We start from the raw sequence: 16,584 nt of genomic DNA, 5'->3' as shown, positions 1-16,584 counted from the left end.
CCAATCAACAGATATTATGTAGTTGCCATCCAAGCAGGCAGATATTATGTAGTAGCCATCCAATCAGCCATATATTATGTAGTAGCCATCCAATCAGCCATATATTATGTAGTAGCCATCCAATCAGACAGATATTTTGTAGTAGCCATCCAATCAGACAGATATTATGTAGTAGCCATCCTATCAGCCATATATTATGTAGTAGCCATCCAATCAGACAGATATTATGTAATAGCCATCCAATCAGCCAGATATTATGTAGTAGCTATATAATCCGCCTGATATTATCTAGTAGCCATCCAATCAGACAGATATTATGTAGTAGCCATCCAATCAGCCAGATATTATGTAGTAGCCATCCAATCATACAGATATTATGTAGTAGCCATCCAATCAGCCAGATATTATGTAGTAGCCATCCAATCAGCCATATATTATGTAGTAGCCATCCAATCAGACAGATATTTTGTAGTAGCCATCCAATCAACAGATATTATGTAGTTGCCATCCAATCAGACAGAAATTTTGTAGTAGCCATCCAATCAGACAGATATTATGTAGTAGCCATCCTATCAGCCATATATTATGTAGTAGACATCCAATCAGACAGATATTATGTAGTAGCCATCCAATCAGCCAGATATTATGTAGTAGCCATATAATCAGCATGATATTATGTAGCAGCCATCCAACCAGACAGATATTATGTAGTAGCCATCCAATCAGCCAGATATTATGTAGTAGCCATCCAATCAGCCATATATTATGTAGTAGCCATCCAATCAGCCAGATATTATGTAGTAGCCATATAATCAGCCTGATATTATGTAGCAGCCATCCAATCAGACAGATATTTTGAAGTAACCATCCAGTCAACAGATATTATGTAGTTGCCATCCAATCAGACAGATATTTTGTAGTAGCCATCCAATCAGACAGATATTATGTAATAGCCATCCAATCAGCCAGATATTATGTAGTAGCTATATAATCCGCCTGATATTATCTAGTAACCATCCAATCAGACAGATATTATGTAGTAGCCATCCTATCAGCCATATATTATGTAGTAGCCATCTAATCAGACAGATATTATGTAGTAGCCATCCAATCAGTTATATATTATGTAGTAGCCATCCTATCAGCCATATATTATGTAGTAGCCATCCAATCAGACAGATATTTTGTAGTAGCCATCCAATCAACAGATATTATGTAATTGCCATCCAAGCAGGCAGATATTTTGTAGTAGCCATCCAATCAGCCATATATTATGTAGTAGGCATCCAATCAGCCATATATTATGTAGTAGCCATCCAATCAGACAGATATTTTGTAGTAGCCATCCAATCAGACAGATATTATGTAGTAGCCATCCTATCAGCCATATATTATGTAGTAGCCATCCAATCAGACAGATATTATGTAATAGCCATCCAATCAGACAGATATTATGTAGTAGCTATATAATCCGCCTGATATCTAGTAGCCATCCAATCAGACAGATATTATGTAGTAGCCATCCAATCAGCCAGATATTATGTAGTAGCCATCCAATCAGACAGATATTATGTAGTAGCCATCCAATCAGCCAGATATTATGTAGTAGCCATCCAATCAGCCATATATTATGTAGTAGCCATCCAATCAGACAGATATTTTGTAGTAGCCATCCAATCAGACAGATAGTTTGTAGTAGCCATCCAATCAACAGATATTATGTAGTTGCCATCCAATCAGACAGATATTTTGTAGTAGCCATCCAATCAGACAGATATTATGTAGTAGCATCCTATCAGCCATATATTATGTAGTAGCCATCCAATCCGACAGATATTATGTAGTAGCCATCCAATCAGCCAGATATTATGTAGTAGCCATATAATCAGCCTGATATTATGTAGCAGCCATCCAATCAGACAGATATTATGTAGTAGCCATCCAATCAGCCAGATATTATGTAGTAGCCATCCAATCAGACAGATATTATGTAGTAGCCATCCAATCAGCCAGATATTATGTAGTAGCCATCCAATCAGCCATATATTATGTAGTAGCCATCCAATCAGACAGATATTTTGTAGTAGCCATCCAATCAGACAGATAGTTTGTAGTAGCCATCCAATCAACAGATATTATGTAGTTGCCATCCAATCAGACAGATATTTTGTAGTAGCCATCCAATCAGACAGATATTATGTAGTAGCATCCTATCAGCCATATATTATGTAGTAGCCATCCAATCCGACAGATATTATGTAGTAGCCATCCAATCAGCCAGATATTATGTAGTAGCCATATAATCAGCCTGATATTATGTAGCAGCCATCCAATCAGACAGATATTATGTAGTAGCCATCCAATCAGCCAGATATTATGTAGTAGCCATCCAATCAGCCATATATTATGTAGTAGCCATCCAATCAGCCATATATCATGTAGTACCCATCCAATCAGACAAATATTATGTAGTAGCCATCCAATCAGACAGATATTTTGAAGTAACCATCCAGTCAACAGATATTATGTAGTTGCCATCCAATCAGACAGATATTTTGTAGTAGCCATCCAATCAGACAGATATTATGTAGTAGCCATCCAATCAGCTATATATTATGTAGTAGCCATCCAATCAGACAGATATTTTGTAGTAGCCATCCAATCAGACAGATATTATGTAGTAGCCATCCTATCAGCCATATATTATGTAGTAGCCATCCAATCAGACAGATATTATGTAGTAGCCATCCAATCAGTTATATATTATGTAGTAGCCATCCTATCAGCCAAATATTATGTAGTAGCCATCCAATCAGACAGATATTTTGTAGTAGCCATCCAATCAACAGATATTATGTAGTTGCCATCCAAGCAGGCAGATATTTTGTAGTAGCCATCCAATCAGCCATATATTATGTAGTAGCCATCCAATCAGCCATATATTATGTAGTAGCCATCCAATCAGACAGATATTTTGTAGTAGCCATCCAATCAGACAGATATTATGTAGTAGCCATCCTATCAGCCATATATTATGTAGTAGCCATCCAATCAGACAGATATTATGTAATAGCCATCCAATCAGCCAGATATTATGTAGTAGCTATATAATCCGCCTGATATTATCTAGTAACCATCCAATCAGACAGATATTATGTAGTAGCCATCCAATCAGCCAGATATTATGTAGTAGCCATCCAATCAGACAGATATTATGTAGTAGCCATCCAATCAGCCAGATATTATGTAGTAGCCATCCAATCAGCCATATATTATGTAGTAGCCATCCAATCAGACAGATATTTTGTAGTAGCCATCCAATCAACAGATATTATGTAGTTGCCATCCAATCAGACAGATATTTTGTAGTAGCCATCCAATCAGACAGATATTATGTAGTAGCCATCCTATCAGCCATATATTATGTAGTAGACATCCAATCAGACAGATATTATGTAGTAGCCATCCAATCAGCCAGATATTATGTAGTAGCCATATAATCAGCCTGATATTATGTAGCAGGTGTTGGACACGGCCTCGTGGCGTGGCCCGACCCCGTCCGCATGGAGGGCCCAGGACATCGGCCCTCCATTTACCTACTATCGACCCCCCTGACACGCATCTTCACAAACCATTGGCGCGGGCAGCCTCCCCGGCCACCTACAGCTCTCCCCCTCCCTGGTACCCCGGCGGAACCTGCTCGCCAACGCTGCCAGCCTGGCACCCTGACCAGGCCACCCCTTCCGGCCCGACTCCATCTTGGGACTCTCACGCCCCGAACACGTGGCCGCAGCCGTCCCGGGGCCGGCCCCAGCGAAGCCCAGACATTGAGGCACCAGGATCCTCCTAGGCGGTAAAGTGGCCACTCGACCAGATCCCGGAGGAGGGGAGTCTCGATGGGCCTTCCACCGCCCCGGACGCCTGGTATCGATCGCTCTCCAGGCTCCCTGGGCGCTGGCTCCGCCCCCCTGCTGGGTGTCTGGACACCTTCATCCCGGCCCCCTCTGACCCCCGGGCGCGAGGGTCCGGACATCAAAGCCCTCCAGTCCTATATCTGGGCCAGCCCCGGATCGAGAGGGTAGTTGTATCTGGAGTCGAAGCCCTGCTGACCTCGTCGCGGCTGATCCTGATCCTAACTCTTGCACCTGGAACTACCTTCGAGGCCCTGCTGACGCTGTCGCGGCCTGTCCAAGCTGAACCACCTTCGAGGCCCTGCTGACGCTGTCGCGGCCTGTCCAAGCTAAACCACCTTCGAGGCCCTGCTGACGCTGTCGTGGCCTGTCCAAGCTGAACCACCTTCGAGACCCTGCTGACGCTGTCGCGGCCTGAACAAGCTGAACCACCTTCGAGGCCCTGCTGACGCTGTCGCGGCCTGCTCAAACTGAACTACCTTCGAGGCCCTGCTGACGCTGTCGCGGCCTGACCAAGCTGAACTATCTTCGAGGCCCTGCTGACGCTGTCGCGGCCTGAACCCTTGAACTATCCACGCACCAGTGGGTGCCAAGACTGTCCCGCTACCCCCTTTCCTCCGAGACCACGACATTACGGATCCCTCGATCCTTGCCGCTACCCTGCCAAGAACTTGCTTTGAATACTTATATAAAGATTCTTGTGAACATCCTTCCTGTGTAGTGTCTATCTGTAAGTAGTGTGATTGCTCTGCTGTTACGATTGTAGGAGAGGAGCCTCGCCAAGGAGGCCTCCCTACGGCGCTCGGCCTATTCCATACAGAGAGGTGGGCCTCGGGGCGGACAGTCAGACACCTTCTGTCTCCCCAGGGGTCGCCTTTCCAACAGCAGCCATCCAATCAGACAGATATTATGTAGTAGCCATCCAATCAGCCAGATATTATGTAGTAGCCATCCAATCAGCCATATATTATGTAGTAGCCATCCAATCAGCCATATATCATGTAGTAGCCATCCAATCAGACAGATATTTTGTAGTAGGCATCCAATCAACAGATATTATGTAGTTGCCATCCAATCAGACAGATATTTTGTAGTAGCCATCCAATCATCAGATATTATGTAGTTGCCATCCAATCAGACAGATATTTTGTAGTAGCCATCCAATCAGACAGATATTATGTAGTATCCATCGTATCAGCCATATATTATGTAGTGGCCATCCAATCAGACAGATATTTTGTAGTAGCCATCTAATCAGACAGATATTATGTAGTATCCATCCTATCAGCCATATATTATGTAGTGGCCATCCAATCAGACAGATATTTTGTAGTAGCCATCCAATCAGCCAGATATTATGTAGTAGCCATCCAATCAGACAGATATTTTGTAGTAGCCATCCAATCAGCCAGATATTATGTAGTAGCCATCCAATCAGCCATATATTATGTAGTTGCCATCCAATCAGACAGATATTTTGTAGTAGCCATCCAATCAGACAGATATTATGTAGTATCCATCCTACCAGCCATATATTATGTAGTGGCCATCCAATCAGCAATATATTATGTAGTAGCCATCCAATCAGCCATATATTATGTAGTTGGCATCCAATCAGACAGATATATTGTAGTAGCCATCCAATCAGCCAGATATTATGTAGTAGCCATCCAATCAGCCATATATTATGTAATAGCCTTCCAATCAGCCATATATTATGTAGTAGCCATCCAATCAGACAGATATTTTGTAGTAGCCATCCAATCAGACAGATATTTTGTAGTAGCCATCCAATCAATAGATATTATGTAGTAGCCATCCAATCAGACAGATATTTTGTAGTCGCCTTCCAATCAGACAGATGTTATGTAGTATCCATCCTATCAGCCATATATTATGTAGTGGCCATCCAATCAGACAGATATTTTGTAGTAGCCATCTAATCAGACAGATATTATTTAGTATCCATCCTATCAGCCATATATTATGTAGTAGCCATCCAATCAGCCATATATTATGTAGTGGCCATCCAATCAGACAGATATTTTGTAGTAGCCATCTAATCAGACAGATATTATGTAGTATCCATCCTATCAGCCATATATTATGTAGTGGCCATCCAATCAGCCATATATTATGTAGTAGCCATCCAATCAGACAGATATTGTGTAGTAGCCATCTAATCAGACAGATATTATGTAGTATCCATCCAATCAGACAGATATTTTGTAGTAGCCATCCTATCAGCCATATATTATGTAGTAGCCATCCAATCAGACAGATATTTTGTAGTAGCCATCCAATCAGCCATATATTTTGTAGTAGCCATCCAATCAACAGATAATATGTAGTTGCCATCCAATCAGACAGATATTTTGTAGTAGCCATCCAATCAACAGATATTATGTAGTTGCCATCCAATCAGACAGATATTTTGTAGTAGCCTTCCCATCAGACAGATATTATGTAGTATCCATCCTATCAGCCATATATTATGTAGTAGCCATCCAATCAGCCATATATTATGTAGTAGCCATCCAATCAGCCATATATTATGTAGTAGCCATCCAATCAGCCAGATATTATGTAGTAGCCATCCTATCAGCCATATATTATGTAGTGGCCATCCAATTAGACAGATATTATGTAGTGGCCATCCAATCAGACAGATATTATGTAGTAGCCATCCAATCAGCCATATATTATATAGTGGCCATCCAATTAGACAGATATTATGTAGTGGCCATCCAATTAGACAGATATTATGTAGTGGCCATCCAATCAGACAGATATTATGTAGTAGCCATCCAATCAGACAGATAGTGTGAATTAACAACATTGCATCCGGGGAGCCATTTTCAAGGTCACTCACATTCTTTGTTCCACAGCATGCTGATGGTTGGTGACTTTTGGCATTCCCTATGTTAGATGGGACTATTCATTACTTGTCAGTTTCAGGCATATATTATGTTATGAGCATCTCCATCCAGTCTGCCATAAAACAACCCCTTGTCTGGCAGAAGAGCAGCCCCGTCACATGAACATTCACAGTTCGAGCATGTGACGTGTACAGCATCAGCCCTAGTGTGGTATGTTTGGCTTATTTCTCCGTTTGAGCAAAAAAGTGTGTTTCCTTTTTCTTGTTCTACCCATCATTGCCTGAGGCTTTACTATATCTCATAATACATAACTGCTATGTGCTATCTCATTTACATGCATTTACAGTACAGCAATGCTTTTACTTCTTTGTTAGGGTATTTATCACTCATGTTATACATTTACGAGGCATGGCATTTAGAGAAAAGCACAGTAGATTTGGGTGCATTTGCAGGGGGAATTCACCCTACATCTCATATCACAAGGTTGTTTATTACCAAAATGAAGTTCCAAATATGACATAAGACCAGTCAAGAAGAGAGGAGCATTAGATGTTTCAGTGGGAGCATCTACTACAAACAGCCTGCCAAGGTTGCTCTCTCTCGCTTATTTTCTTGTCCCCTCGGGAACCCCAGTATAAAAGAGCCAAGGTCCAGGCGGCCCAAGGACAGGTCGCAGGCTGGAAAAATACTATTAATAGCAGGTATACGTGTGCACCGTATGGGATGCTGTTATTTTTGACAACATTTTGGTGCTAATTAGACATTTCCTATGGCTATGAAAGAAGAGATTTCATCATAGATTATCTCAATATGCTGTCAAATTTCATATTATTTACATGTGTTTTTATGTTAATCACCATCAAAAAAATGTTTATCTGCATTTCTGCTTTTACATATATTTTGCACTAAGGGGGGCTTTAATATTCAATAACTCCTTATAAAAAAATAAAACAGTGTGGATTTCTTATGTATGTATATCTTTTGTGGGAAAGATTATTAGCAACCCACTCGAGATATAAAAGTATTCCTGCAGTATTCTAGCAGGATCACATTGTTGACTAAATACCTCCAGGTAAAATGTTGGAGATGAGTGGGTCACAGACAGTTCCTCCCACTCAAGCTGGTACTCCTGGCCTTGTCTAAGAACCACAGAGGTTATACTGGGCCATGGTTGCAAGATGACTTGTAAAAACCTATTACTGGCATATAAGCATCCCTCCTGGGACAGATTAGCAACCGCAGTATTAGTTTATGAGCAGCACCAGTCCTGGCAAGTAAAGATCCTTCCACAGGAGCAGCACTGTAAGGGCACAAGGGCCACTGGCACATTTGAGCAAGGCCACTGGGACCTTAGCATCATCCCTAGCTGGAGGTAAAGTGAGAAGCACTGACACTTTATTTATAGCACCGTGGAACATTTGAGCAGCACCTTTACATAAATCAGCATTACCGTGGCTTCTTATGATGGAAGCAGTTACAATGGGAATTTATTTTCGGTCACATAAATTCTGATGTGGTGTTCACAGACACATGAACAATGGTGCGCAGTACATATCCTGAATAGAATTTCTTGTTTCTAATAGTAGGTTTCCTGAGGGTTCCCACGGTATCAGATGGGCTTTATTTCTCCTGTAGAATACATATGTGTCTGCTGCGTGTGTATTCAGTGTTTCCACTGGTCACGTGCTTTTACGGGGTACATACGCGGATGTCCTGCTACATTAGACTCATTTTTTTGGGTAATGACGCAAACCACGACATGTTGCATTAATTAATGGCCTCCTCTTTAGAATTGCATCTGTTTTTGGCCAGTGTATTTCAGAAACAGGCACCACTCTTTAGAAGAAACCTGGGGAGCTGTTGCAAGATCTCTTGCTTGACCCGGTGCATGGCTGGTAATTTCAGGCCTGCATTTGCAGACCAGTCCTGCACAGTTGGCGGGATTTTTTATATTTAAAACTAATGAACAAAGGGAAGCTTCACATCCGTCCAATGGCTGCTTCAAAGGCCGTCCTTGGCGCGCGTGCACCTCACCTGACTCAGCTTTCTGTTCCTTTTCAGTGGTGAGGGCGGAACAACTTCAAGCCTCAGAAACCAACCGAGAAACCAGGTAAGTGGAACAAAGACACAAGAGCTGTCTGTCCTCCTGCTCTGCTCCTGACCGACAGATCCACCCCATGCACGCAATTACACTCTGAGTAGAGAGGAGAGAAAAGCACACCGAATTGTTCTCTCCTGATGCTGACAGGAAGCAGCAAAGACCTTCGGGTGCGGTTTTGTTTATTTAAAAAATAAAAAAAGTTCCTGTCTGTACACTTGTCTCTCCTTCTGTGAGGTCTGTTGTCTCAATGCTACACTAAGAACAAGGCGTGCTCCCTTTTCTTATGAAATTAACAGAATATTTTTATTTTTGTTGAAGTTTTTTCTTTTTTCTTTACAAAGATGCATGAATATGCACCTGTAATGTTGAAACAGAAGATACGTTGTTCTATACTAATAAGTCCTCTGTGTTTTAAGACGAACCAGCCCTAGACCACTAATAAATAAGAGGCATCAATGGATGAACACAAAGCAGTTTTATTCAGATCTAATCAGAAAACGAAAACAAAAGAAGCCATTTATTCAGTTAAAGTTTAGTTTTTTAACTGAATGGATGGCTTCTTTTATTTTTTCATAAGAAAAGGGAGCACCCCGAGTTTATATTGTTTTTTAAACTCGGCCCCAATCAAGATTGTCTGGGACACATTTAAAGCCTGCTTTAGGGGGGAGGTCTTAAGTTTCGGTCTAGCCCGGCAGAGAAAATTAAAAATGGAGATGGAAAGGTTATATCAGGGATTACAAGAGGCAGAAGAGAATTTAACAAAAGGGATAGCAACGAAGGGAGATGTGAAAGTACTAGAGCTAGAGGTTGCAAAGAAAAGGGCACAAATATTGGGTGTATGGGATAGTGAGAATGCAAGAAAATATCTAGCTCAACGTAAGATTTGTCATGAATATGGCGAAGCCATAGGACGACCTTTAGCCCTGAGATTACGAATGAAGGATGCTAGTCGCCGTATACCCTGTTTGAAAGATAAAACTGGTAATGTAAAAAGTGGACCCCAAGATATATTGGCTATTTTCCATGATTTTTATTCAACATTATATAAAACAGAACAAACTAATATACAAGAATTGGATCTCAGTCTTTTAGGCACATTAACTAATCTAGATCCAAGTGCGGTACTTTTATTGGAGTCACCTATATCAGAAGAAGAGATAGCCAGGGCAATTAAAATGGTGCCAATGGGTAAAGCATCAGGTCCTGATCAATTACCCGGAGAAATATATAAACTTTTTTATATGGAATTGAAGGAGATATTACTTGAAATATTTAGGGCTGCACAAAATGGAGAGACACCTTCATCATGGAATGAGGCCATTATAGTTGTATTTAGTAAAAAAGGGAAAGAGGCTGATATACCGGGCTCTTATCGTCCAATATCATTGTTAAATTGTGATGGAAAGCCAAACCAAATTACTGCCAGCTATATTTAGAGATAGTGTCATGAGGTCTTGGCAAAGCAAAGGGATCAACATACTAGGAGATTTGTACGACCAATCTGGTACTCTCAAACAGTTCGCTTCATTATCACATGCTTATGGTATACCACAAACACAGTTTTTTAAATATATACAAATTAGGGATTTTTTTAACAACATTTTTTTAAAATTGATATCTAATCCTTTGATAGAGGCGGTAACGTTCTATAGTAGAATAGGAGGACTGTATAAAATCTTAAATTCAAGAAAAGATGACGATTTGGGGAAACATATGGCCTACTGGACTGAAATTTTATTCTAAAATACTAGCAAATCGAATGACAAAAGTAATAACATCATTAGTCTCAGACGAACAATATGGTTTTATTCCAGGGAGAGGAACAGTGGCACATACTAACAAAGTCATTACACTACTAGATATAGCAGAGGTAGAAAAACGCAGCTTAGGGTTAATATTACTCGACGCTGAAAAAGCATTCGATCGGGTGGAATGGAATTATTTATGGAAAGTAATGGAGATGATGGGATTCCCTAGGAAGTTTATGATAGCACTACGTAGTCTATATGCGGCACCAACGGCTAGGATAGCATCTATGGGTGCGATTTCCGATTCAGTACAGATAACCAGGGGGACAAGGCAGGGATGTCCCTGTTCTCCTCTTCTTTTTGCCTTATATATAAATCCTTTCATTGATTTGCTTACTAACAGTGAGGCTATTAAACCTTTTTTTGTACGCAATATTCCCCACATAGTTTTTGCCTTTGCAGACGATATAGCAGTGACTACAGAAGACCCGGCCCTAGCATTGGTAGAAATCGAGCGATTAGCTACGATATTTGGGCAATTATCGGGTTATAAGTTAAATATTACAAAAACACAGCTGGTGTGTTCACAATCGGTTCAAGTTAATGACCCCAGGGTAGTAGTTGAAGCAACATACTTGGGGGTTAAGATAAGAGCAGCTATGTTAGAAGTGGTAGCAGCTAATTGGGTTTCCCTATATAGAAACATAGTGGAATCTTTAGAAAACTGGGGGAGGCTGCATTTTACTTTAATAGGTCGAACTAACATAATAAAAATGATCATTTTACTAAGGGTCTAATATCTATTTAGGTCCTTACCATTACAAATATCACGAGCTCAAATTCAACAACTACAGGCATTATGTGCCAGATTTATTTGGTCTCCAGGTAAACCACGGAGAGCCATGCGGTTCATGACGCTACCAAAAGACAGAGGGGGACTATCGGTCCCTGATTTTTTGCTATACTATTATGTTTGTTTTCTACAAAAGATGTATTGTGTATTGATAGGAGGTGAAGATGGAAGTAACTCAACTACATCGAGTTTCAATAATTCTATACATCATTTAACCTTGGGAATGGCTGCAAACCGGAGCTTGTTTAGGGAAATAGAATGGAGCTATTACAAAAGAACTAAGTTCAAGACGATAGAAGCAATTAGTAAAACTTGGCAAAAAGTACGCAAGTTAATTAACCTCGGATCCATAACATACTGTACCCCATTAAACGCAACCAAATTACTGCCAGCTATATTTAGAGATAGTGTCATGAGGTCTTGGCAAAGCAAAGGGATCAACATACTAGGAGATTTGTACGACCAATCTGGTACTCTCAAACAGTTCGCTTCATTATCACATGCTTATGGTATACCACAAACACAGTTTTTTAAATATATACAAATTAGGGATTTTTTGAAGATTTTTTTTTTAAATTGATATCTAATCCTTTGATAGAGGCGGTAAAGTTCTATAGTAGAATAGGAGGACTGTATAAAATCTTAAATTCAAGAAAATATGACAATTTGGGGAAACATTTGGCCTACTGGACTGAAATTTTGGGTGAGAATGAAACAGATATTTCTATTGAAGATGCTATTGGTAGAGCTAGAGAAACTTTAATGTCGGCAAATTTGCAAGTGCAATTTTTTAAAACTGTGTTTAGATTGTACTATACGCCAGCGCTAAAGAAAAAGTGGGGTAATAGATATGATGGGAAGTGTTTTCGAGGTGCTATACCAGATGCGGATATAGACCATATTTTTTATTCTTGTGTTAAATTGCTTCCCTTCTTACAAGCTATGGAAAGATTCCTATCCCAAATAACAGAAAAACCGGTTAAGATAACTCCAGCGTTGATGATGTTAGGGATGGGTCATGAGGTCTCGAAGGAAGGTTGGTTTGTACAAATTTAGATACTTCGTATTTGTAGCAATGACTATAGCCCGTCTAAGTATAGCAGGGGAATGGTTATGTCAAGAGCCTCCGAGATTTGAGGTGTGGACAGGGCCGGACTGGGAACCAAAACCGGCCCTGGCAAAGTGCTTGGCCGGCCCCCCCGCCCCCCGGACGTGAGGGGGGCGAGCGCTTTGCCAGGGCCGCTTTTCAGCCGATTTTGTTACAGGGCCGATTTTGCTGCTATGCTGCAAAACCGGCTCTGCAACAAAAACGGCCCCCAGGCCCCAAAACCGGCCCCCACCCTTGCGGCCGACCGGGGGATTGCCCGGTGCCCACAACGGCCAGTCCGGGCCTGGGTGTGGAGGGCTAAACTACTTAGAATATCAAACTTGGAATTTAGCCTATACTCGCTAAATGGTGCAAGGAAACGTAAAATGGGACTAATGATTTGGGAACAATTTTTGGCTTATATGAACAATTGATAAGTATATTGCGACTAAAGTTGGTGTAAGAGTGCTTATTAATTTCTATTTTGTAATATACTTTATGAAGGAGTTTAAAAAGAATATTCCGCTTGAAAAAATTTGCACTGTTTAGAAAATCATGTAATCATTGCAATATGATAAATTGTATACTCTTGATGTCATGTTGTTAATCTTGTGATGGAAGTGTGGAAAGAAAATTAAATAAACAAAAAAAGAAAAGGGAGCACCCCTTGTTCTTGGTTTACATACCCTGTCCCTTTTGTGTTCATAATGGTTAACTCTCTTGAGATTGTATTCTCAATGCTATACTACATAAGTGTCCTTTCTCCCCATGCACCGGGACAGGAAGTGACGTCCAATATGTGGTCTTTAAGGCTGTGAGGCTCATAAGCACCAGGGGGCAGATTTACAAGCCTCCTTGCGCCACTTTGCGTCACTTTTCCTATGTTAAAAGTGACGCTTAAGTGACGCAAGGGGCTTGTAAATCTGCCCACAGGGACCTAGTGGCCCATTCACGATGCGATGACTACTGCCCCACACACTTTGTCCTCCCCCCAATCAACATTTACTTCGCCCCGAGTGTCTTCAATTGAATTAAGAGGCTGCCTTTCTGGCACTCGACATTCCCTGCTCCCCTCTCTCTTTAGAACATGCATGATGGGGCCTGGTGAGGTGTACCAATATATACAATTTCTGAATAAATAAATGTATGTATCACTTCCTCAAGATCCCGAGAATTGAAGTGGGATTTCAAATGATGTTGATTCGGTTGAATGGCCACCTTTAATCCCATGTTTATTCATATTATGAGTAACATTTAACATTGGCTCATGGGACCTGGAAAAGGGCAGATCACTTGACACTCGATGGCGCGAATCCCTCACTTGAAAAATGATGGGCATGCTTAGAAACAGGATAACCACTGGTATAAGGAGCTACATAAAAAGATGACGTTCGCATGCACAGCGTGTATATAATTCATAAAAAACAGTCTCACACTAAAGAGCAATTCCTGAAACATAATTACGCTTTCTTTCAACAGTCATTATTCATTTAAAGAGTCATTCATGTACAAATTGAAGCACCTTTAATACTGTTATTACTTCTAGGGTCACGAAAAAGCCCCTCAGAAGAGAAGGTGAGTGTCTTGTGCCCGGCATGTATAATCCTCAGTCACAGTTTTGTTTGCCCTTCTGCAGACAGTCCTATTAAATTCTCTTAAATAATTGTTTCTGTTACCTGGTGTGCACCTACCACTCAGACCTACCCACAGGACTTGTTGTCGCAGGTGAGTCACAGTGCAATGTCCAAGACCCCACAGCCCCGGACAGACAGTGCCAGCTCACATATGGGCGGTGCACGCTGAGATACCCATGGCCTGACTGGCACAGCCCTGGGCACATTTCTTCAGCAGTGCTCAAAATGCTTTCTTTTTTAAGTCTTTAGATCTTTTACATAGCTTCTGCTTGTCGCATTTGAACACTTCTGAGCGCTTTGAAACACTTAAAAGTGTGACCACACTAAAATTTGTACAGCTCACTGCAGCCATTGGAATGGCCTCATAGCGCTTGGTGTGTTATGGTGTGGACGCTGCAGTCTGTTGAGCGCGATGCTTGCACCTTCTCCAATACCTATATATCTGAGTCCCAATGTCAATACCTCACTATCTCAGTGTCATTGAGTCCCAAAAGCCATGCCCGCAAACCCAATGTTCTGTTTCTCTTCCATTTCCTTTTCTTCCTGTCCCAGTGTTATGTTTCCCTGCTCCATTGTCCCCTCACTCCTGTCCCAGTGTCATGTTTCCCTGTCCAAGTGTCATGTCCTTCTTTTCCTGTTCCATTGTCATGTTTCCCTGTCCCAGTGTCATGTTTTCCTGTCCCATTGTCATGTTTCCCTATTCCCTTGTCATGTTTCCCTGTCCCAGTGTCATGTTTTCCTGTTCCACGGTCATGTTTCCCTGTCCCAGTGTCATGTTTCTCTGTCTCAGTGTCATGTTTCTCTGTCTCAGTGTCATGTTTCCCCGACCCAATGTCATGTTCCCTGTTGTCCTTGTTATCCTGTCCCATTGTCATGTTTCCCTGTCCCAGTGTCATGTTTTACTGTCCCATTGTCATGTTTCCCTCTCCCATTGTCATGTTTCCCTGTCCCAGTGTCATGTTTCCCTGTCCCACTGTCATGTTTCCATGTCCCACTGTCATGTTTCCATGTCCCACTGTCATGTTTCCCTGTCTCAGTGTCATGTTTCCCTGTCTCAGTGTCATGTTTCCCTGTCTCAGTGTCATGTTTTCCCGTCCCAGTGTCATGTTTCCCTGTCCCAGTGTCATGTTTCCCTGTCTCAGTGTCATGTTTAATGGGTGATGGAACTCGCACAGCCCGATGGTTATTCACCAAGATAATGCAGGTAAATTCTGTTGTGTGCTCCGAGACTATCACTGTCTGACCTGACAGTGTTAACTCAACGAGGACTACTGCAATGCCCACCCCTGCCCGGGGGAGGCGTCTCCGAGCACTACGTGAAATGACCAACTGGGTCTTATTCCATAAATGAAGTTAGTCCAAGCAGCGTGGCTTTCTTTGAATCATCCTCGATTTATTAAACACATTAACGTTTCATGGTTTAATTTAAAGCTGTTGCTGCACAGAAGGTATCATAATTATAGCCAATCCCGATGCATTTCGGGCTCTGCCCTTCCTCAGGGGATGACTGTTACACCAAACAGTGCCGGGGCTCCTCGGGCAGGGGTGGGCATTGCAGTAGTCCTCAGTGTCATGTTTCCCTGTCTCAGTGTCATGTTTTCCTGCTTCAGTTTCCTCGTTTTCTTGTCCCAATGGCACGTTCACCTGCTCCAGTGTACTTGTTTTCCTGCTGCAGTGTCCTGCTTCCCTGTTCAGTACAGCCCTATAGGCCGCCGTTGCTGGGCAATACTAGCCATTACAGACCCGCTTCAGTGTTTAACAAGGGAGCAGGAGTTTAATGGCCGGTACAGCCTGCTATGGAGGGCTATAAGGCCATTAGAACATTCTGCTACTAGAGGGCAGAATGTTCTTACAAATAAAACAAAGGCCTCTTTAGGTAGAAGGGTATTTAAATCCTCTTGGACTCCATGATTTGATTTGATTTACAGATTTGATTTGATTTGATTTACAGTCGTATAAAGCGCAGCGTATGCCCAAGGGCGTCTTGGCGCTAGGACTAACGGAAAAGCTAGAATTATGCGATTTCGATTGTACCTGACCCTATCAGTTCTTAAACAACCATTTTTTCAGCAGACTTCTAAATGACATCAGGGAATTGCTATTTTTTATCGCCAAGGGGAGAGAATTCCACACCTTCGCAGTTCCTACAATGAAACTCCCCCCCTCCCCCATAATCCAGTCGTGATATGGCCAATGCAGTGACCACAGTTTTTAGAGTATCCAGAGGGATAAACGGACGGATCTTCCTTATCATTTTTAAAATGCCCCAGAAGGTAGAAGTGAGCTTATTAATTTGGCCTTCAAAGGTCAATCTTTGGTCAAATACTACCCCTAGATTCCTAACCTTTGTGACAGGTGACGGGCAATCGCC

At 41.7% G+C, this 16,584-nt stretch overlaps 1 protein-coding gene across 3 annotated transcripts in view; it reads left to right on the top strand.

Moving 5' to 3' along the window:
• The window catches only part of LAT2 (linker for activation of T cells family member 2), a 260,780-nt gene that overhangs the window by 177,082 nt on the left and 67,114 nt on the right, over positions 1-16,584 (top strand). Inside the window, exons 5-6 of one of the 3 annotated variants that reach the window (XM_078679438.1) lie at positions 8,852-8,900; positions 14,126-14,154. The exons of the other annotated variants lie outside the window; for them this stretch is intronic. Coding sequence (XP_078535564.1) covers positions 8,852-8,900; positions 14,126-14,154 — 78 coding nt within the window. The remainder of the gene's footprint in view (positions 1-8,851; positions 8,901-14,125; positions 14,155-16,584) is intronic. 3 annotated transcript variants of the gene reach the window in all.

Source organism: Lissotriton helveticus, chromosome 3_1, assembly GCF_964261635.1.
Source record: "Lissotriton helveticus chromosome 3_1, aLisHel1.1, whole genome shotgun sequence".
NCBI classification, from domain to species: domain Eukaryota; kingdom Metazoa; phylum Chordata; class Amphibia; order Caudata; family Salamandridae; genus Lissotriton; species Lissotriton helveticus.
Note: the sequence above shows the minus strand (reverse complement) of the source record. Positions and strands in the feature narration are given on the sequence as shown.